Source organism: Heptranchias perlo, chromosome 28, assembly GCF_035084215.1.
Source record: "Heptranchias perlo isolate sHepPer1 chromosome 28, sHepPer1.hap1, whole genome shotgun sequence".
NCBI lineage: Eukaryota > Metazoa > Chordata > Chondrichthyes > Hexanchiformes > Hexanchidae > Heptranchias > Heptranchias perlo.
This window is the reverse complement of record NC_090352.1, coordinates 9,625,424-9,648,030: the sequence shown is the minus strand read 5'-3', so window position 1 is coordinate 9,648,030 and position 22,607 is coordinate 9,625,424. Positions and strand designations below refer to the sequence as shown.

At 47.8% G+C, this 22,607-nt stretch overlaps 1 protein-coding gene across 3 annotated transcripts; it reads right to left on the bottom strand.

Annotated features, from left to right (window-relative positions):
- Positions 1 to 167: 167 nt before the first annotated feature.
- Positions 168 to 21,719, bottom strand: rad51d (RAD51 paralog D). Of its 3 annotated transcripts, none has more exons than XM_068008034.1 (10): positions 21,349 to 21,719; positions 14,890 to 14,951; positions 12,696 to 12,814; positions 10,654 to 10,735; positions 8,036 to 8,170; positions 7,712 to 7,807; positions 5,269 to 5,359; positions 3,075 to 3,145; positions 1,982 to 2,146; positions 168 to 853 (listed from the first exon to the last, which is right to left on the bottom strand). In XM_068008034.1, exons 1-10 carry the CDS (start codon positions 21,470 to 21,472, stop codon positions 752 to 754), a joined length of 1,047 nt encoding a protein of 348 aa, XP_067864135.1. In that variant the 5' UTR covers positions 21,473 to 21,719; the 3' UTR covers positions 168 to 751. The 3 variants fall into 3 exon arrangements, with proteins under 3 accessions (XP_067864135.1, XP_067864136.1, XP_067864137.1); XM_068008035.1 differs by having other exon boundaries at positions 21,391 to 21,719; XM_068008036.1 differs by lacking the exon at positions 3,075 to 3,145.
- Between the last annotated feature and the right edge of the window lie 888 nt (positions 21,720 to 22,607).

The window sequence follows — 22,607 nt, the reverse complement described above, 5'->3', positions numbered from 1 at the left end:
TGGTTAGACCAGATGAGCCCCTTGTGAGCTGGGGAGTAGATGTCTCCGGTTCCGTACCCCTTTTCTAACAATGGCCCCATTTTGCAGTACCCCGAGCATTGGGATTTGTGTAGGGCTTCCTTTCAATTCAAATGTGGAAAGCACATTCAGTACCCGACTACGCAGGCTAAAATTACTAATTACATTTATTTACACTTTAGTTATACAGAAACAGTGATATTAGGCAGGTACTGCAAAGTACAAGACAGTATTGTTATACCCACTTAACAATTAGACTTTATAGCCTTAAAGGGACGTGGCTCACCTGAATAGAATATATTCTGCATTACATGGTATAACACTCCCATCATTCATAAATCAGTGCAAAATTCTTTTGTTGCTATTGTATTGTCTGACATCATTAACATGGCCACAGCTCCAGCTGAAGGAGGTGCTCCAAAAGAGAGTTGCTCTGTTCAGTATCCCAGCCCCCCCCCCCAGGAGAGGAAGGCTGAGGGCCCGGGAGGAAGCGATAGGCACTGTGAATCTCACAACAGCCTGCAGTGCACAGGGGAGCAGATGGGGCAAGAGGTCTTTTGATCTTCCAAAATGTGCCAGGATAAGGCTCCCCAAACAACTGCATCCAGTCTTCAGGAGGAGAGGGGAGAAAGAGGCCCCGAACTTATCAAACTGATCTTATTTTCTCAATACATTCATTGTACTACAAATGTTTACACATAGTTCTATATCTACAGAGTCCAGCCAGGCTTTATTATGTGTCGTCAAGGTCACCAGCAGCGTGTTGAGAGGAAGCAGCTCGGTTGGCCAGTGTTCCGCAGGAAGTGATGTCAAACTCTACGCTAACTCTGGTAGGCTGAAGGAAAAAAATACATACAAATGAGATCAAGGTTTGAAATGGTTCTGAGACAGGCGCGAGGACGGGATTGGCAGTGGATCAAGGAGCAGGGATATACCTGGAGAATTACCAATCATGACTCTGCTCCCTTGGGAGGTACCTGCTTCCCTACAGGGATAGACGGAAGGTACTGAGCAGAGGTAACCCCCAGGCCATGTTAGTAATGGGAGGGGGGGGGGGGGGGGAGAAGAGAATGGTGCGAAGATACCTGATCCATACTATTATCAGGGAGGCAGTCACCGTTCCCCTCCCCGCAGTTCACACTAGGATCAGGGAAGAGTCACTCCCCCAAGCCCCTCCTCGTACGAGAGAAGAGTCAGCTCCTCCCCTCAAGGCCATCCTAGTATCAGTCGAGTGCCCTCCAAGACATTTCTCCTCAAACGTGTAAATTGAAGCCTGTGTAACAATGTGATCATCACAGCGATGACTGTGTCTGTCCACATCCAGATTAAATTTATACGGGGGTAAAACAGGAAGGGATAAAATGGCGGTAGTTTTGTCACCATAGAAACAGAGGTAGATCTCACTAATCTGCAGTGTTGGCACCATGTACAGATGGTGAACTTGGGACACCAACTCTGCACCAGGAGCCCTGGTTCAGAGTCTCTATCTCATAGTGTCTTCTGCAGGACAAACGTGTCCATCAAAAGACGACAGATAGTTAGCAGTGTCCAAACCAGTTCCAGGGAAGTACCTCCTGTCCACGAAACTACTCAATGAGGAAAACGCTCCTCAAGGGCAGATTCTTTTCCTTCACCTATTCCTCCTGCTTCCAGTTTTTTGGTTTAAATTGAGGAGCAGAGGCAAATGGCAAAGGCCCTCGGTGCAGATTGGAAAGAGTAGGAGGAAGTTAAACAGTAGTCATCAGCGACTTGCCCACCTTGTAAAATGGAAAGACGGAGCGATGAGGAGTTCCAAAGTTTCTCAGTGTGGGAAAGAATAAGAAGGAGAGAGAGAAAAAGAAAGAGTGCAATGTGTCTTATGGGCCAATCCTCCGTGCTATTGGTGCGAAGCCGGCAGAGGAGGTAGGATGGTCCACCCGCACGCCACTTGTGGGTCTCCATACAGCGGGCACTGCCCACCCACCTGCCGGGATGATTTCAGTATCGTTGCAGTGTGCTTCGTAGGGTGCAAACCCGCTCCTACTGTTCTGTGCCGGAGGAGGACGCGGATGTTGGGGACGTAACTCCACGAGCGCCCCAGAGCTGGCTTCACCCCTCCGCTGGTGTCCTGGACGACACAGTTTGTCACCTGACAAGTAAGAACAGTCAATGGAATCGGTCCGCCTTTCTCCATGGATTTTGTTCATTCTTTACTGCTCATTTTACAATTAAACAGTTAACTCTGCCAAAGGTTCAGTGGGTAGATAATGACACTGAGCCATTCAGACTGGAAGACCCAGAATCTGTGCTGGTTTATGCCGAGTTACGTAATCTCTAAGGTGGTAATGTGGTGTTCCTATTAATCTAAGCCCCCGCTGAACTAGGAAGAGTGGGGAGGAGGGGGAGGAAGAGAAAAAAAAGTCAGCTAACACTCCTGACTTTTATCCATTGGCTCCTAATGGAAAGTACTGGGCGAGAGTGGAAAGAAAGAAAGAAAAGATTTGCATTTATACAGCGCCTTTCATGACCTCAAGTTTTCAAGTATATATCCAATTCCCTTTTGAAAGTTACTCTTGAATCTGCTTCCACCATCATTTCAGGCAATGCCGTGTTTCTACATTACAACAGTAACTACATTTCAAAAGTACTTCATTGACTGTATTGCGCTTTGGGTTCATCCTGAGGTCACGAAAGGCACGATATAAATTCAAGACTTAATTTTTATCATAACAACTCGCTGCATAAAACAATTGCTCCTCATCTCACCTCTGGTTCTTTTGAAAACAGTTTCTCCTTATTTACTCTATCAAAACCCTTCATGATTTTGACCACCTCTATCAAATCTCCCCTTAACCTTCTCTGTTCTAAGGAGAACAACCCCAGTTTCTCCAATCTCTCCAGACAACTGAAGTCCCTCATCCCTGTTTTCATTCTGGTAAATCACCGCTGCACCCTAAGAATAATAAATAATCACAGCTCTTTGTAATGCTTTGTACTGTTAAATTCAGCCCAACTATTTATTTAAAAATAAATAAACAGATCACAGAACTCTCTGTGGAACAGTTTCCTGTACTCACTATTACAGTGACACCCAATTCTTTGGCCATAGTCTTCAGTTCCCTTGCGAGCTGCATCATGAGAGACATACCTAAAAAATAAAACCCAAAGACACACACAACAGACATGACAGTAGACGGGAATAGAGTCAGATTATGCTTGAATTGGGAGACTGTTACGGGGCTGAGTCAAAGCCAGCCCTGCAGGGGCCGAGGGATTCTTACCCAGTGCAAAATAGCAGCGTGTGGTGTCTATCTCTGAAAAACATTTCGGCCCCAGAAATCTGCAGGAGTGGGGAGGCCGTGCAACTCGGCATAAGTGCTGAGATGCCCCCACTTGGGGCTTCTGCCGCTGACCCACCTAAAGCCTGTGGAGTCAGAGGGAGATTCCTTAACTGAAAAGCACTGGTGGGCACTTGTTTGCTGGGGAAATGGCCGGATCTGAGAACTGGGGCGGGGGCGCTAGGTCCCTCCCCCAGGAAGACACATTTCTGGAGGTCAGTAGTTATAAAAAGAAAAATTGGCACCAGACCAGGGTTGGAGAGACAGTTCCTTTCCCTGAAGAGCATTAATGGGTTTTACCACAATCCAGCCCATTTCAGTCATTTTTCTGGTGCCAGCTAGAAATTACCAGGTTTACTGAGTTCACTTTCTCAACTTGCCCTGCTGGGATTTGAACTAACGACCACTGGGTTGCTAATCCAATACCATAACTACTAGGCTATCCCACCTTCTCCTCTTGCGTATAGTTAAGCCACCTCCGCTCTGTTTGTCTATTCCCCTCCATTCTGCGGCCTTTCCACCCGGGGTTTGTTGCAGTCCCTGAGCAAATCTAGGGTTGCCAACTCTGGTTGGTCATATTCCTGGAGATTTCATCACATGACCTCCAATTGCCCCACCCCCATGCTCCCACCATTGGTCGCCCGACACATCCAACTGCCTTCCCACACCAATTGGAAAGCAAACAATCTTTGTTAATTGATTGGATGATTCTTGACTGTCAATTAAACAGCCTTTTCCTCCCCATCTGCAATATTTTTATAACTAATAAACAAAAGTGTTCAAAGAAAATGAAAAAACAAACAATTTATTAATGCCCCTGTGGTTTTTCTCCAGGATTGCTCACAGCAGTGTCCTGGAGAATAATCTTCAATTCCTGGAGACTCCAGGTCAATCCTGGAGGGTTGGCAACCCTACCCACATCATGCATGGATAACACCCCGACCACAACTCTTCATCCTACTGTTTCTACACTCCCAGCTGTTGTGCTGTTCCTCATTGGAACTCATTTCTCACTTATCCCCCAAGTCTTGCGGATTCAAGGGCCTCTCCATCTTGGGAGCAAACTTCACTTTGCACAAACCCACTCTCTCAGCATCTCAATCAGCTTCTCAAGGTACTGCTGTGGTTTCCTTTCTTCCCTTATCTTGCACCTCTGTATCCTGCTCACCATCCCTAATGGAAGAGATTGGTGGCTGACCTGCTCCCAGGCCAAGGCTGCACTTAAATATATAGGAGCATAGGAACAGGAGAAGGCCATTCAGCCACTCAAGCCTGTTCCGCCATTCAATCAGATCATGGCTGATCTGTAACTTAACTCCGTCTACCTGCCTTGGTTCCATATCCCTTAATACCCTTACTGAACAAAAATCTATCAATCTCAGTTTTGAAATTTTCAATTGACCCTCAGCCTCAGCAGCCATTTTTTTTGGGGGGGAAGTCGGGGGGAAGGAGTGTTCCAGATTTACACTCTCCTTTGTGTGAAGAAGTGCTTCCTGACATCACCTCCGGACGGCCTAGCTCTAATTTTAAGGTTCTGCCCCTTTGTTCTGGACTCTCCCACCAGAGCAAATAGTTTCTCTCTATCTACCTTATCATATCCTTTAGTCATCTTTAACACCTCAATGAGATCACCCCCTAGTCTTCTATACTCAGAGGAATACAAGCCCCTATGCAACCTGTCCTCATAATTTAACCCCTTTAGCCCCAGTACACGAGGAGCTGGGCGGTACTGCTGCGTGAATGCCTCTCCCTCCATCCTGCGCCCAGTGGCACAGCTGAGACTATCAATTCACTGTATGAGGGAGTCGCAGGCACAAACGTGCATCTCTGACATCCTGCGCCCCAGTGCAGTGCCCCTCACTCGTTACATTTAATTCTATAAAGCTTGATATAGCCAGCCCGCTTGAACAGAGCGTTTCAAACCATATCTCACCTTCTACCTGATGACCACCCAAAATGGAGGAAAGCACAGCTGAGGCCGAATCGACCACAACAGCTTTTACCGAACTGCGAGCGCCCGTCACCTGCGGAAACAGTAAGACCTGTCGGCACGAAAATCAACACAACGAGGAGGCGGCAGTAAACGCCGATTATCACGGAGCAGTTAGTTGCAAAAGGTGAGAGTTTATCTTCAGTATACACTGGTTGTTGGGACAATGCCTGGCAACGTGCTGGAGAAGGGAAGAGAGGGTGGGGAAGGGGGGGAGGAGGAAAGGAAAAGGGGGGAAGGAGGAGGAAAGGAAAAGGGGGGGAAGGAGGAGGAAAGGAAAAGGGGGGGAAGGAGGAGGAAAGGAAAAGGGGGGGAAGGAGGAGGAAAGGAAAAGGGGGGGAAGGAGGAGGAAAGGAAAAGGGGGGGGAAGGAGGAGGAAAGGAAAAGGGGGGGAAGGAGGAGGAAAGGAAAAGGGGGGGAAGGAGGAAAGGAAAAGGGGGGGAAGGAGGAAAGGAAAAGGGGGGGAAGGAGGAAAGGAAAAGGGGGGGAAGGAGGAAAGGAAAAGGGGGGGAAGGAGGAAAGGAAAGGGGGGAAGGAGGAAAGGAAAGGGGGGAAGGAGGAAAGGAAAGGGGGGAAGAGCAAAGGAAAGGGGGGGAAGAGCAAAGGAAAGGGGGGAAGAGCAAAGGAAAGGGGAAGAAGGAGGAAAGGAAATGGGGGAAGAGGAAAGGAAAGGAGGGAAGAGGAAAGGAAAGGGGGGAAGAGGAAAGGAAAGGGGGGAAGAGGAAAGGAAAGGGGGGAAGAGGAAAGGAAAGGGGGGAAGAGGAAAGGAAAGGGGGGAAGAGGAAAGGAAAGGGGGGAAGAGCAAAGGAAAGGGGGGAAGAGGAAAGGAAAGGGGGGAAGAGGAAAGGAAAGGGGAGGAAGGAGGAAAGGAAAGGGGAGGAAGGAGGAAAGGAAAGGGGGGAAGAGGAAAGGAAAGGGGGGAGAAGAGGAAAGGAAAGGGGGGAGAAGAGGAAAGGAAAGGGGGGAAGGAGGAAAGGAAAGGGGGGAAGGAGGAAAGGAAAGGGGGGGGAAGAGGAAAGGAAAGGGGGGGGAAGAGGAAAGGAAAGGGGGGAAGGAGGAAAGGAAAGGGGGGGGGAGAGGAAAGGAAAGGGGGGGAGAGGAAAGGAAAGGGGGGGGAAGAGGAAAGGAAAGGGGGGGGGAGAAGAGGAAAGGAAAGGGGGGGGAGAAGAGGAAAGGAAAGGGGGGGGGAGGAGGAAAGGAAAGGGGGGAGGAGGAAAGGAAAGGGGGGGGGGAGGAGAAAAGGAAAGGGGGGGAGGAGGAAAGGAAAGGGGGGAAGGAGGAACGGAAAGGGGGGAAGGAGGAAATGGAAAGGGGGAGGAGGAAATGGAAAGGGGGGAAGGAGGAAATGGAAAGGGGGAGGAGGAAATGGAAAGGGGGAGGAGGAAATGGAAAGGGGTGGAAGGAGGAAAGGAAAGGGGGGGGGAAGGAGGAAAGGAAAGGGGGGGAAGGAGGAAAGGAAAGGGGGGAAGGAGGAATGGAAAGGGGGGGAGGAGGAAAGGAAAGGGGGGGAAGGAGGAAAGGAAAGGGGGGAGGAGGAAAGGAAAGGGGGGGAAGAGGAAAGGAAAGGGGGGGAAGGAGGAAAGGAAAGGGGGGAGGAGGAAAGGAAAGGGGGGGAAGGAGGAATGGAAAGGGGGGGGAGGAGGAAAGGAAAGGGGGGGAAGAGGAAAGGAAAGGGGGGGAAGGAGGAAAGGAAAGGGGGGAGGAGGAAAGGAAAGGGGGGAGGAGGAAAGGAAAGGGGGGGAAGGAGGAACGGAAAGGGGGGGGAAGGAGGAAATGGAAAGGGGGGGAAGGAGGAACGGAAAGGGGGGGAGGAGGAAAGGAAAGGGGGGGAGGAGGAAAGGGGGGAAGGAGGAATGGAAAGGGGGGAAGGAGAAATGGAAAGGGGGGGAAGGAGGAATGGAAAGGGGGGGAGGAGGAAATGGAAAGGGGGGAGGAGGAAATGGAAAGGGGGGGGAGGAGGAAAGGAAAGGGGGGAAGGAGGAAAGGAAAGGGGGGGAAGGAGGAAAGGAAAGGGGGGGAAGGAGGAAAGGAAAAGGGGGGGGAATGAGGAAAGGAAAGGGGGGGGGGAAGGAGGAAAGGAAAGGGGAGGAAGGAGGAACGGAAAGGGGAGGAAGGAGGAACGGAAAGGGGAGGAAGGAGGAACGGAAAGGGGAGGAAGGAGGAACGGAAAGGGGGGGGGGGAGGAAAGGAAAGGGTGGGGGGGAGGAGGAAAGGAAGGAGGAAGGGAGGGGGAATCTGTAGCAGGACCTTTTATTTCACCATGACGAGGGGTTGGGGGGGACAGAGAAAGAGACTTTAGCAGCAGACATGGGGATAACATGAAAAGTTCTGTGTGCCTGAGTACCCTGATACTCGTGATCTGTACCCTATCACCGCCACTTCCTACCTGGCGTGTGAAGCTCGTCCTGAGGTCCTGCAGTACATCCAGCATGTGGTACACTTCAAACACACGCACCACCTCTATCCTCTGGAGAGCTTCACTCTGTGAAACGAGGGGGAGAAGGTGTGAGGGAGAGAATGGGAGAAAGGGGAGTCGTGGGTGAGCAAGGAAGAAAGTGAGGAGGAAAGAAAGAAAGAGCTTGCATTTATATAGCGCCTATCGTCCCAAAGCCCCTCACGACCAATGAGGTCCTTTTTAACAGTTGTTACTGTTTTTAACGTAGGGAAATGTCGAGGAGAGCGCGAGAATGAGAGCTGAATCTGCCCCTACCTGCCCCTCCATGCTGTCGACCTGGCTTTCGATCAGATGCAGGAGGCGAGAGGCGGTCAGTCCCCCTGTCGAATCAATGTAGAGGACTTTCTGCTTCAGCTCACATGATATGTTCACTGCTAAACTGAGGCACACCTTTAACAGCAAGTAATTGGAGAGGTTAAAACACTGAAACACATACACCCCGACCCCTAACTACCAGAACAATCCATTTGTGTAGTTTCGATTTGCTTAATCAATCAGCTGGCCAGAGCCAAAAATTCAGAGGGACAAGTTCACCAGGCAAGGCACAGAAATCATCACAACGAAAAGGCGCCAGTAAACCCGGAATATTTTGGAGCAGTCGGTTTCAAAAGGTGCCCGCCTGGCCTGAGTTTATCTTCAGTACGCACTGGTTGCCGGGATAATGCCTGGCAATGTTTGTGGGGGAAGAGGGGGGTAGGGAAGGATGCCCTGGCTAGTACAGGTGGCAGAATCGGCCCTCTCTTTGATCTACACTCCCGTTGACTGAGGCTGCACACTGGATACAAACCCATACAATATCACCCCTCGGAGATCTGATTGGATGTTTGATTCCTAAAGTAAGGCTACTTGCTGCCAGGGTACAAAGTATTATCGATAAAAGACCCAAAAGCTATTTGTGGGCTCATCAATCTTCCCCATCTACGCCTCTGTAAGCCTCCATTTGTGGCCATCCAGAGTCTGTCTCCTGCTCTCCAGAAAAAAACAGCATGGGAATACTATTGGGAAACAAGGTAATCCCAGCTCCCGGACAGCAAGGGAGAGGGCCATTTTAAAACCAAACTATGTCACGGAACTCACAGTCCTGCTGTTTGTTTTCCACCATTTTCTTCTGGGGAAACACCAGGCCTCCACCTGGCAGATGGAGGTGTCTGATTCTGCAGCTCACCGTGTGGGGAAATCACTGGCGCTGATCTGGGTCTTCTGATGCAGCACTCCAGAGAGCTCCTTAAGCAAGGCATTAGTTGGGATTATGGCCCTTGATAACAATTTAATGGGGTAAACAGGCTGAGCATGGAGTATCCACAGGCCTCCTGGTTTCAGTTTGGACAAAAACTTCACTGCAACAAAAACTCACCTTCTGTTCAGTGGCAAAAGTCATAAAACCAGATTTGTGTTGAATTATTTTTGGTTAGTTCACCCTCCTGCCGGGGCAGTATTTCCTGGCCAAGGTGGCAGGCAGGTAATAGGCTCTTAGGATCAGCTCGTATCAAAACCTCTGGAGCTGGGATCATGGGGTGCAAGTGTGGGTCATAAAGCTGGATGAATACTCTGGGTTTGATCAGCTTTAGTGCTGCGAGAAGTTTCCAGAACTTTTATTTCCTTGCAGGTTTAAACTGTAGACAGTGGGCCCAGGAGAGTGGGCGGGTTGGAGATAGTCCAGGTCAGGGAAATTGTACATGGTCCATAGAGGGAACGGGCTTGATGGGCCAAATGGCCTTTTCTGGTTCTGCACTTTATGCTTCCATGACCAGCTGCGCAAGAGTAATCCAGGGCACCGCGGCACCTGAACAGCCATCTCACCCACTAGGAAAACAGCTCGGCATTGCATAGACGGTGAAGTCATTATGTAGGGAGCCGGTATCTTACCCGTCTGTGGCATTACCAATGGCACGCCAATGTACCAGTACCTGTGCACCAGTACATCACATGGGCATCGATCATTAAATGAACATAGGAACAGGAGTAGGCCATTCAGCCCCTCAAGTCTGCTCCACCATTCAAATGGATCATGGCTGATCTGTACCTCAACTCCATTTACCCACCGTAGTTCCATATCCCTTGATACACTTACCCAACAAAAATCAATCGATCTCAGCCATGGGAGCTCCAATTGACCCTCAGCATCCACAGCCTTTTGGAGGAGTGAATTCCAGATTTCTACTACCCTTTGTGTAAAAAGGAGCTTCCCGATTTCACTCCTAAATGGCCTAGCTTTAATTTTAAGATTATGTCCCCTCGTTCTTGATTCTTCCATCAGAGGAAATTGTTCCTCTGTATCTACCCTATCGAATCCTTTTAACATTTTAAACACCTCGATCAGATCACTGCTCAATCTTCTATACTCAAGGGAATACAAAACCAAGTTTATGCAATCTGTCCTCATAATTTAACCCTCTAAGTCCCGATATCATTCTGGTGAATCTGCACTGCACCCTCTCCAAGGCCAGTATATCCTTCCTGAGGTGCAGTGCCCATATTCTTGTTTTAAATGAGAAACCAAGGCTCCATAGGAGCTTTTTTAGCAATGAGAAAATCAACAGTGAGGAAGGGGTTACATCGAAACCACAGCACAGAAACAGGCCATTCAGCCCAAATGGTCTATGCTGGCATTTATTCTCCACACGAGCCTCCTCCTTCCCTACTTCATCTAACCCTATCAGGATACCTTTCTAGTCCTTTCTCCCTCATGTGCTTATCTAGCTTCCACTTAAAGGCATCTATGTGCAGGATGAAGAATTTGGAGCTGTGGAGGAACTGAAGGGAAATAATGGATGGTTGGACAAGAGTGATTTTTACCCAGATAATCCCCAAGGACAGTAACGCAGCGTTTGCATTTAAAGTGCCTTTGTTGCCAAAGGCCAGAGGGTTCTTACCTGAGTTTTTCCGCTGCCTGGCGCTCCAACAAACTCGATCAGCTCTCCAGTGTAAAGGCCCGAGTCCAGCAACTTATCCAGGCTGCAGAAAGCAGGCAGAGATCAAATCATCAACAGCACTTAAAAACTGGATAACAAGGTGAGAGGAAGTCTGACCCAAACTCCTCAATGTTGCAGCAATACAAAGTAGTGGAGGCAAAACCTCATTCAAGATAGATGGGCTGAATGGCCTCCCTCACCCTTACTAATCTTTGTTGGGCACTTCTACATTAGTACTGGTTTACGTCAGAAATCAGGAGACCTGTGCCTATAAGCCAGCTCCCTGCATTTACACTAAATCCAGCAACCTTATCCTGCCGCCACAATCATAGAACTAGGGTAAGAGACAGGTTTAGGGAACTGGCTCAGGGACCCCGGCTTCCAGGATTCAAACCAAACAAACACCAGAAAAGCACCACAAGACACGCTGTTCCTCATTTTCTCCACTTTTCCTTTCCCATGTCGTCTGCAGATCGCAGTGATTGGCACAAGACAGTGGACATATTCAACTCATGTGAAGATGAAAATAAACCAGCCACCTTTCAAATCACATAACTAAAAAACAGACCCACTGAAAGAGTTTCAAATATTTAATGCATTTATCTCAACAGAGACTGTGAGTGAAACCTGAAGGAGCTCCTCGTGTTGGGTCACTGATTCCTCAGGATATCATAATGTACAAATCTATGATCCACAACCAGGTGGCACGGGTCCCCTGTTAATGGGGAATGAATATGGGACACAGAGGTCCCCTGTTAATGGGGAATAAGTACAGGCATACAGGTCCCCTATTAATGGGGAATAAATATGGGGCACACAGGTAGCCTGTTAATGGGGAATGAATACAGGCACACGGGTAGTCTGTTAATGGGGAATAAATATAGAGAACACTGTTAATATCCTTATATCCTGGATCTGGCAAGAATCTGTCAGTCATTCTATCAGTCATTTTTCACGATGTTATGATAACTTCACAAAATCTAGGAAACCTCAGAAGAGCAAGAAGGCAACAGAGCACTTCCAGATCATGAAAGTAAACCGTGGGCTCTCTGTAAGGTGACTGTTCTCAGTTACTCCTGCACTCTCCTGCCTATGTGTGAATGATGAGCAGAAAACAGGAAGTGCTAGGCCTTGGATGGGGTGCAGCGCAGATTCACCAGAATGACACCAGGGTTTAAAGGATTAAATTATGATGACCAGTTCCAAAACTTTGCTTAAATCCCTTGAGTATAGAAGATTGACTCCCTTCCTAACAGCACTGTGGGAGAACCTTCACCACACGGACTGCAGCAGTTCAAGAAGGCGGCTCACCACCACCTTCTCAAGGGCAATAAATGACGGCCTTGCCAGCGACGCCCACATCCCATGAATAAATTTTTAAAAAATTGTGGGGTGATCAAATAGAAGGCTTGTAAATGATAAAGGCATTTGATAGTATAGATAAAATAAAAAACTTGCATTTATATCGTGCCTTTCATGACCTCAGGATATTGCAAAGCACTTTACAGCCAAATGAAGTGCTTTTGAAGTGTAGACACTGTTGTATTGTAGGAAATGCGGCAGCCAATTTGCGCACAGCAAGGTCCCACAATGAGATAATGACCAAATAACCTGTTTGCAGAGAGACTGTTTCCTCTGGTGTGGGAATCCAGAACAACGGGGCATAATCTTAAAATTGGAGCTAGGTGATTCAGGAGTGGAATCAGGAAGCACTTCTTCACACAAAGGGTAGTGGATATCTGGAATTCCCTCCCCCAAAGGTCTGTGGATGCTGGATCAATTGAAATTTTCAAGACTGAGATTGATAGATTTTTGTTAGCTAAGGGTATTAAGGGATATGGATCAAAGGCGGGTAAATTGAATTGAGGTACAGATCAACTGTGATCTAACTGAATGGCAGAACAGGCTCAAGGGGCTGAATGGCTTACTCCTGTTTCTATGTTTCTAATGTTTACAGCGCAGCTTTCCTTTAAGGTGTAGCAGGTGGATCAGGCAGTACCTACTTCTGGTTTCCTGTAGACAAGATGGCCGTGGAACCCAGGAGTTCCTCGTAGAGATCAGCACCATTGGAAGGGAATGGAGAATACTGGGCAAGTAACACACGCCTCACAGCGACCAGCGTCTGTAAACAGCAAAAATACTGAGCATGACCCTTGTGACCAAGTACACTCGGATTGAATGTTCAGATGCAGAAATATATTTTTTAAAAACCAAGGTAGGTTTTCCCCTCTTCAACTGAGTGAGTAAAGGCACCATTTCCAACAAGAGAGTCTAACCACCTCCCCTTGACATTCAATGGCATTACCATCGCCGAATCCCCCACCATCAACATCCTGGGGGTCACCATTGACCAGCCACATAAATACTGTGGCTACAAGAGCAGGTCAGAGGCTGTGTATTCTGCGGCGAGTGACTCACCTCCTGACTCCCCAAAGCCTTTCCACCATCTACAAGGCACAAGTCAGGAGTGTGATGGAATACTCTCCACTTTTGCCTGGATGAGTGCAGCTCCAATAATACTCAAGAATCTCGACACCATCCAGGACAAAGCAGCCTGCTTGATTGGCACCCCATCCACCACCCTCAACATTCACTCCCTCCACCACCGGTGCACCGTGGCTGCAGTGTGTACCATCCACAGGATGCACTGCAGCAACTCGCCAAGGCTTCTTCGACAGCACCTCCCAAACCCACGACCTCTACCACCTAGGACAGGAGCAGCAGGCACATGGAAACAACGCCACCTGCATGTTCCCCTCCAGGTCACACACCATCCCGACTTGGAAATATATTGCCGTTCCTTCATCGTCACTGGGTCAAAACCCTGGAACTCCCTACCTAACAGCACTGTGGGAGAACCTTCACCACACGGACTGCAGCGGTTCAAGAAGGCGGCTCACCACCACCTTCTCAAGGGCAATTAGGCATGGGCAATAAATGCTGACCTTGCCAGCGAAGCCCACATCCCATGAACACAAAAAAAACCACTAGGCACTGCATTAACTGACCAGAGTATCTCAGGATCAATCCCTGATCTACGGTGAGTTAGCATTTCTCAGCAGGATGATGGCGGATGGGCAGGCTACCCTGGGGCTCAGAGTCCTGCGCTGGGAGGTGAGGGGAACATGGTAAGTATTAGCCCTTCATCACTGCTGGATCGTGCAGCTCTGTGGACATCAGCTAAGGACAGGATCAGGCTTGGCTGTGTTGCCTTCTACCGGTTGAATAGCCTGCCACCACCTACTGTCTAGGTTGGTAGATGAAGCAGGGACCACATGTTAGTGGTAACAGAGGGCTGCTGACATTCATGGAAAAATACCCCTGCAGGGAACCGAAGCCTCAGGAGAGGAGGCAAATAAATTGGACGAAAAACAACATGAAGGTGGTTGCTAATGACAGACGGCTCTTGAACTGAAGTGAGAGACTGAGCCGCTTCAAGACAGGAAGGAACTGGACTAACAATCTAGAGAATGTGAGTTCAAATCCCACCGTGGCAGTTTATGGATCTGAATTCAGTTTTTAAAATCTGGAAATAAAAAGCCAGTACCAATATATGACCATGAAGCTGTCGGATTGTCATTAAAAACCCAATGGGTTCACTAATGTCCATGATGTGGAGATGCCGGTGATGGACTGGGGTCGACAAATGTAAAGAATCTTACAACACCAGGTTATAGACCAACAATTTTATTTGAAAATCACAAGCTTTCGGAGATTATCTCCTTCGTCAGGTGAGTGACGAAGGAGATAATCTCCGAAAGCTTGTGATTTTCAAATAAAACTGTTGGACTATATCCTGGTGTTGTAAGATTCTTTACATTCACTAATGTCCTTTAGGGAAGGAAACCTGCCGTCCTTACCCGGTCTGGCCTTTATGTGACTCCAGTCCCACATTGACGTGGTTGACTCTTAACTGCTCTCTAAAATGGTCTAGCAAGCCACTCAGTTGTATCAAACCATGACTCAAACTAGGGATGGGCAATAAATGCCAGCCTTGCCATCGGTGCCCACAGCTCGTGAATGAAGTTTTTAAAAGGCTGCTTGAAATAGGAATGGAGCCCTGTTTAAGAGTGCTGCACTGTTCATTAGCTCTGACTGATAATCCCTTTTAACCATCACAAATGGCAGCTTAATACATGAGGCCCCGATCATTAAACTGGGTGCCTTTAGACTTCCAGGGAACTGTGTCCTCATTACCTTGTAGGAAATGGAACATTTCTGTGCCAGGTCTTCAACATCTACAGACACCAAGTCTACCACTGAAAAAGGAAAAAGATTGAAGAGTACATAAAACTATTAGAAAGAGCCACATCCTTAACCCCAAAAGCAGAAGCCCCCTCCTCTCAGTGCATCAGTGTGACACTTCCATCTCACATACTCACCATCCTTGCCACCTCTCAGAATGAGACTGACAGTTCAGTGCTCATTTGTGTGGAACCATGGATAGTCTTGTGATCTCACAGGCCCGTGTCCAGTACAAATTGGAATCTGATCCCCAAAACTCAGACCGGGTCCTTGTGACCAACAGAGAGAGGAGACTTTTATACATCAGACTGAGCTGGATTGCAAACCAAGACCCAGACGTAAACAGTGCTTACATTTATTTATACAGCATCTTTAATGGAGCAAAGCATCCCAAGGCACTTTGCAATCAGGGGTCAGCTAGCAGAGGTGGAAAGAGAACAGGGGAATATCACTGCATTACTCACTAATGAACCAGGAGGATATCACTACATTACCCATGAATGGAACAAGAGGATATCATTGCATTACCCACAAATGGAACAGGGGAATATCACTGCTTTACTCACTAGTGTAACTGGAGGATATCACTATTACTCTCTTACGCAACAGGCTGATATCACTGCATTACCCACTAATGGACCAGGAGGATATCACTACATTACCCATGAATGGAACAGGAGGATATCATTGCATTACCCACAAATGGAACAGGAGGAGATCACTGCATTACCCACTAACATTTCTGTACTTATTTACACAAAGCTCCCCCCCCCCCCCCCCCCAAATTCTCTACTCTCCGGAAGGTGCTGATTCTCAATGAGGCAAGTGTTCCATTGGTGCCAGGCAGCTTTCAGCACCTTGCCCAAGTGTTCATTCTTCATGTGAGCCTGGACTGTGAACATCAGGGGCCTACTTGAACATGGATAACACACACACTTTCCAGCAAGATCACTGGTTATTACATGGCTGCAGGATGGTCAGGATTGGGAACTAAATATACCAGGTTATAAGGTCTACAGGAGAGACAGGGAAAATGGAAGAGGGGGAGGAGTAGCCTTAGTGATTAGAGATGAAATCACTTCAATGATAAAGGAGGATATAATGAGAGGTAAGCAGCCAACAGAGACCTTATGGGTTGAATTGAGAAATAGGAAAGGATCTAAGACTATAGTGGGAGTTGTGTATAGGATCCCTGGCAGCAGCTCTGAGGTGCTAGATTGTATAAATGCAGAGATTAGACAAGCTTATAACAAAGGCAGAGTGGTCTTAATGGGGGACTTTAACCTTCACATAGATTGCGAAAAGCAGACTAGCAACAGTCAGAAAGGTAGTGAATTTCTTGAGTGTGTCCGGGATAGTTTTCTACAGCAGTATGTCCTAGAGGCAACAAGGAGGCAAGCCATACTAGATTTAGTAATGAGTAATGAACCAGATTCAGTTAACAGCTTAACTGTGCATGAACATCTATCCAATAGTGATCATAACATGATCGAGTTCAAGGTAGTGTTTGAAAGGGAAAAAAGTGAATCAGCTGCTAAGATTCTAGACTTGGGTAAGGCCGACTTCAATGGGATGAGACAGAGACTGTCCACAGTAAACTGGGCAAATCTGTTAGTGGGTAAAACGACTGATGATCAGTGGGAAATGTTTAAAGAAACATTTAAAGTGATACAGAACTGGTTTATACCCGAGGGGCAAGAACTCTAATTGCCAACAAAAACAGCCATGGACAACGAAAGAGGTAAGGGACAGTATAAGACATAAGGAAAGGGCATACAGAAAGGCAAAAAATGGCACAGATCCTGGCGAATGGGAAAGATACAAAGATCAACAAAGGGTCACAAAACAGATAGTAAGAGCTACAAAAAGAGAGAATGAAAAGGAACTTGCAAGGGATATCAAAACCAATACAAAGAACTTTTATAGTTATATGAGGAAAAAGAGGGTGGTCAGGAGCAGTGTTGGCCCCTTAAAAACTGTAAGTGGAGATATTGGGCTCGATTTTCGCACCCCCGAGCAGGTGCGTTCGCAGCGGGGGGGCTGCGAAAATCGGGGATTCCCGGGGCGGGTCTGGAGCCCAGCTCCAACCCACCCACTTCTGGGTTCCCCAGTGACGCGCTGACGTGTGCGCGCAGCCCCACACGTGGGACTCCCGCGGCAATTAATGCCGGCGGGGTGCCACTTAAAGTACTCATTAAAGTATTTCAGGTCGTTTACAAACCTGATTAACAAAACATTTTAGGAGGGGTGGGTTTTGCAATGAACTGAGACTGTTTCCCATACTGGGGGAAACACTCCCATTTCAAATGGACGTGTTGCAGCCACCAGCCTGTGGCAGCTGCAAAGGTCCATTTGACAGGTGGGGGAGGGGTGGGGAGACCCTCACTCATTGCAGGAGGCCACTCTGTCACTTTGGACAAAGTTTGGCCTCCTCCACCCTCCTCCTAACAATAAAATTCACAAACTTGCACACTTACCCCGGTGTCCTGACACATTTACCTACCTTGCGGACCCCCTCAAATGTACATCTTCCGGATGGGGGCCGCCGTGGCTGCAGTCATGACCTCCTCGGAGGACGAACAGCATCACCAGCCTCGCCGGCCACGCCGTCCACCTCTGACACGTGGAGCTCCACAACACAGCGCTGTGACACATCCACCTGCACAGCAGTTTTCAAATGGAGGGCTACCGCAGAGAGAGATGCGTCGCAGAGGGCACTACCCTCACCACAGGGTCCACAGACCGAGGCTCAGCTTCCTGGATCTCTCTGAGCAGCAGTGCACACGGAGGCTCAGAGTCACTCGACATGTAGTCGTGGACATCTGCAGCCTCCTTCATGCCGAGCTGCTCCCGGCTGGCCCGAGCACCATCTTCTTACCTGTCGCTGTCAAAGTCACCACTGCCCTCAACAACTTCTCCTCCGCATCCTTCCAGGGTGCCACCGGGGACATCGCCGACGTCTCTCAGTCGTCTGCACAAAAGAGCCCTGCAAATACACCTACACCCACTCTGCAGTGACACAATGGGTGGCATCAGTTGTGGGTCTTCATGGTGATCCTCAGGAAAGGGCATTATTGCACAAACCAGACAAGATTTGCAAAGACACGGCAGTAGTGGTGACAATATAATATGTAATGTGAGTTGATCAGAAATTAAATATAGGTAAACACCATGACAAACCCTCAAACACCCTTGTGCATCCCCTTCATGCTCACGACACGTTTGCCTTACGCTTCCTACTGCACATATGTGATGCATGCCCTGTGGCTGCAGCACAGGTAGTGGCAGGTTGAGTGAGGCTGACTGTGAAAGAGATGCATGAGAGGGTGAGTATGAGATAGAATCATGAGATTGTATGAGGATTGGGTTGAGTGGTAGTGGCGGGATGAGTACTGGCGAGGTGAGTAACTGCAGGTAAGATGAGGATGAGCTTTGAGTGGGTGTGAGGAGTGATGTGATAGAGTAGTGTTGGCAGTGCAGAAGGAGATGTGGGGTGGGGGTGGTGATGTGGCAGACGGAGTGTAGGGGAATGAGTAAGTGTACTCACTTCGGCTGACCTACTGAGGTCATTGAAGCGCCTCCTGCACTGTATGCAGGTGGGCGATATGTTGGTGGTGCAGGTGACCTCCTCTGCCACCTCGAGCCAGGCCTTCTTGGTGGCAGAGGCAGGCCGGGGGGAAGATCTCTGTCCTCCCCCTCCAGTAATACCTGGAGTGAGGCATCATTAACCTGGAAGCAGCCTTCCCCCTGGGTTGCTCCATGCTGTAATTTTTCCTATTGCCTGCAACAGCAGTCAGTGGAGGACTGCCCCTTTAAATAGGGCTCCTCCAGCTGACAGTCTATGCTGCGCATGCGCAGTCCGCCTGTTGCGCAGCTTTCCAAGACGAAACCTGGAAGCACAGGTAAGTGGATCCAATTAGCCTGCGATTCCGTGCAGAGCACCCTGATTTCAATGGACGCACTACCCACGCGCCCAGTCGACGCCCCGCCCTCCTAATATTGGGCCCATTGTCATTGACAATGGGGAAATGGCGCACATGTTCAATAATTACTTTGCGTCAGTATTTACAGTAGAAAAAGAGGATAGCATGCCGGAAATCCCAAGAAAACTAATATTGAATCGGGGACATGGACTCGATAAAATTAACATAAGTAAAACAACAGTAATGAAGAAAATAATAGCACTAAAGAGTGACAAATCCCCAGGACCAGATGGTTTCCATCCCAGGGTTTTAAAGGAAGTAGGTGAGCACATTGCAGATAATCTTTCAAAGTTCTCTGGATTCAGGAACCGTCACTCTAGATTGGAAAATTGCACGTCACTCTGCTTTTTAAGAAAGGAGAGAGAGGGAAACCAGGGAATTATAGACCAGTTAGCCTAACATCTGTTGTGAGGAAAATACTGGAGTCTATAATTAAGGATAGGGTGACTGAACACCTCGAAAATTTTCAGTTAATCAGAGAGAGCCAGCATAGATTTGTGAAAGGTAGGTCGTGCCTGACAAACCTGATTGAATTTTTTGAAGAGGTGACTGAAGTAGTGGACAGGGGAATGTCAATGGATGTTATTTATATGGACTTCCAGAAGGCATTTGATAAAGTCCCACATAAGAGACTGTTAGCTAAGATAGAAGCCCATAGAATCGAGGGAAAAGTACGGACTTGATTAGGAAGTTGGCTGAGCGAAAGGCGACAGAGAGTAGGGATAATGGGTAGGTACTCACATTGGCAGGATGTGACTAGTGGAGTCCCGCAGGGATCTGTCGTGGGGCCTCAATTATTCACAATATTTATTAATGACTTAGATGAAGGCATAGAAAGTCTCATATCTAAGTTTGCCGATGACACAAAGATTGGTGGCATTGTAAGCAGTGTAGATGAAAACATAAAATTAAAAAGCGATATTGATAGATTAGGTGAATGGGCAAAACTGTGGCAAATGGAATTCAATGTAGACAAATGTGAGGTCATCCACTTTGGACCAAAAAAGGATAGAACAGGGTACTTTCTAAATGGTAAAAAGTTAAAAATAGTGGATGGCCAAAGGGACTTAGGGTTTCAGGTACATAGATCATTGAAGTATCATGAACAGGTGTAGAAAATAATCAATAAGGCTAATGGAATGCTGGCCTTTATATCTAGAGGACTAGAGTACAAGGGGGCAGAAGTTATGCTGCAGCTATACAAAACCCTGGTTAGACCGCACCTGGAGTACTGTGAACAGTTCTGGGCACCGCACCTTTGGAAGGACATATTGGCCTTGGAGGGAGTGCAGCGTAGGTTTACTCGAATGATACCCGGACTTCAAGGGTTAGGTTATGAGGAGAGATTACACAAATTGGGGTTGTATTCTCTGGAGTTTAGCAGGTTAAGGGGTGATCTGATTGAAGTTTATAAGATATTAAGGGGAACGGATAGGGTGGATAGAGAGAAACTATTTCCGCTGGTTGGGGATTTTAGGAGTAGGGGGCACAGTCTAAAAATTAGAGCCAGACCTTTCAGGAGTGAGATTAGAAAACACTTCTACACACAAAGGGTTGTAGAAGTTTGGAACTCTCTTCCGCAAATGGCAATTGATGCTACCTCAATTACTAAATTTAAATCTGAGATAGCTTTTTGGCAACCAAAGGTATTAAGGGATATCGGCCAAAGGCAGGTATATGGAGTTAGATCACAGATCAGCCATGATCTTATCAAATAGCGGAGCAGGCACGAGGGGCTGAATGGCCTACTCCTATTATGGAGGTGCTGGAATGTAAGCCTGATTGTAAGTCACTAACTCAGCACAGACTGGGGATAGGGCTTGGGGCCTTCCTGGTCTATATAACACAGCAATATTTATATTTCCCAGGTTGCTCCCAGGAGTTTAATCTTTACTCCCTGGGGACTCCAGGACAATCCTGGAGGGCTGGCAACCAGAGTGAGGGGGTCCCCCAAAGTTCTTTGATTTCTGTCAGCAAATGTCTGTACTTGTTGACTTATTTTCCTTCCCCTAATAAAATGTTTGCATTCGGGTAGCTGACAGAAGAGCATCAATTTCACAGGGAGAACCCCCATACAGAAAAGTTTGAAAACTGCTGTTCCATGAACTGATGAGCCTGCCTAGTGATATCCTGGAGGCAGGAAAAAAACTTGGACCCAGTCCAACCCCATACACAGTGATATCTACTGCCATTTCCAAATGCATTCCAACAAACTAAAGGCTGGCGTGATTCCGCTTGCATCAGACGTTATTCTTACTCGGGGTTTTGGCAAGAAGTTGTGATATAACAGCCCCTTTCTAAAAAGGTCTCCATTTGGCATTACAACAATGACTGCACTTCAAAAAGAACTTCATTGGTCGTAAAGCGCTTTGCATCGTTATGAAAGGCGCTATATAAATGCAAGTTGTTTCTTTGTGAGTATACCCACCAGGGAGCCGGTAGCACGGATCAGAGGCTGGCCGCTCCCTACCTGTTCTTACGTTCTGTTCTTTTAAAGCCTGGATGAGCTGCGCGGTGGCTCCGGGACAGATTCCCTCCCTGAGGATCACCATGGTGGGATCGGCCACTGGGCTCCTCGTCTCCCGGGGCTGCGGGCCCGCACTCACACGGGGGATGGATAGACTTTTATGTAACGAGCGGCTCGGCCCTGAGTCCCCGGCAGTCAGCCTATCTCCTCTCCCGCCAGGACTCTTGCCTCCCGCTTCTCCGCTTGTTACATTTTCCCGCCAGAAACTGACATGATCTCATTCACTGTCAGAGTTCCAGAACATTGAAACATAATTGGACCGCCCCCGTAAATACTCGTATAATCCCGCCTTTAAAAACGGTTCTCCGGCCGTAAATACTGCTATAATCCCGCTTCTTAAAAGCTGCAAGAACACATTATAACCATAATTGAAAATAGGCACCAACTGGGACCACAATAATTGATTCCATTCCTATATCTTCCTGCCTCTTTTAATCCCTTGCCTATGGTGTTCTGTCATAACCTCTGTAAAATCCTCCTTTAGTAAACCCCACAGTTCAGTTGCTGTCTTTTTCCATCATCATGTCAGTGCTGTAGTTGATGTTGCGTTCTCTGATTTTCTTTCTCCTATCAGGTGATTTCAAATGTTCTGTCCTCTCTCCCGGTCTATTCCATTTTTATATGGATGACATCTTTCACTCATTGCCCAAACCTATCCACTCTTTCTGATGATTCTATTTTACATTCAGCAACCTAGTTTTGTTTGCATTGCCTCAGCAGTTAGTCAGGCCCAGAATGTTATTAGGTGAACAGGGACTAAGGGCACCATCCTTAGCCCTCTTTGCCTGTTGACATTCTTGGTCCTGCCAACTCCTGTAATCTCAATTGGAACTCCCACAACCCTTTCATTGCTGAAGCTGCCTCCCAAGAAATTGGTCTCCTGTTTTGTGCCCAAAGTTTCTTTTCTCAAAAATATACTCTCTATAAAGCCCAAGTCTATCCAAGGCTTGGATATCGTTTCCATATCTCAGAAGTCTCTTCTAACATCTCTCTTACACTCCAGGACAGGATAGAAGGAAGAAACTTGTTGTTTTGGTAGGTGATCCTTGATAGGCCTGTCTTATAGCAGCGTTGGCCAATCTTATGGAGCAGGGGGATGGATCGATATGGTGCATTCATTCAGTGGGCTCCATTAAAAATCCAAGCACACCATACACCAA

Excerpts from the sequence above, each read along its gene's own strand:
- rad51d (XM_068008034.1), bottom strand. The coding sequence starts at position 21,472 with ATGGTGATCCTCAGGGAGGGAATCTGTCCCGGAGCCACCGCGCAGCTC. Across the intron at positions 10,736-12,695 it reads TTGTCTACAGGAAACCAGAA|CCTGGATAAGTTGCTGGACT; the intron begins GTAGGTACTGCC and ends TGCTTTCTGCAG. Across the intron at positions 5,360-7,711 it reads GGACGAGCTTCACACGCCAG|GTGACGGGCGCTCGCAGTTC; the intron begins GTAGGAAGTGGC and ends CTGTTTCCGCAG.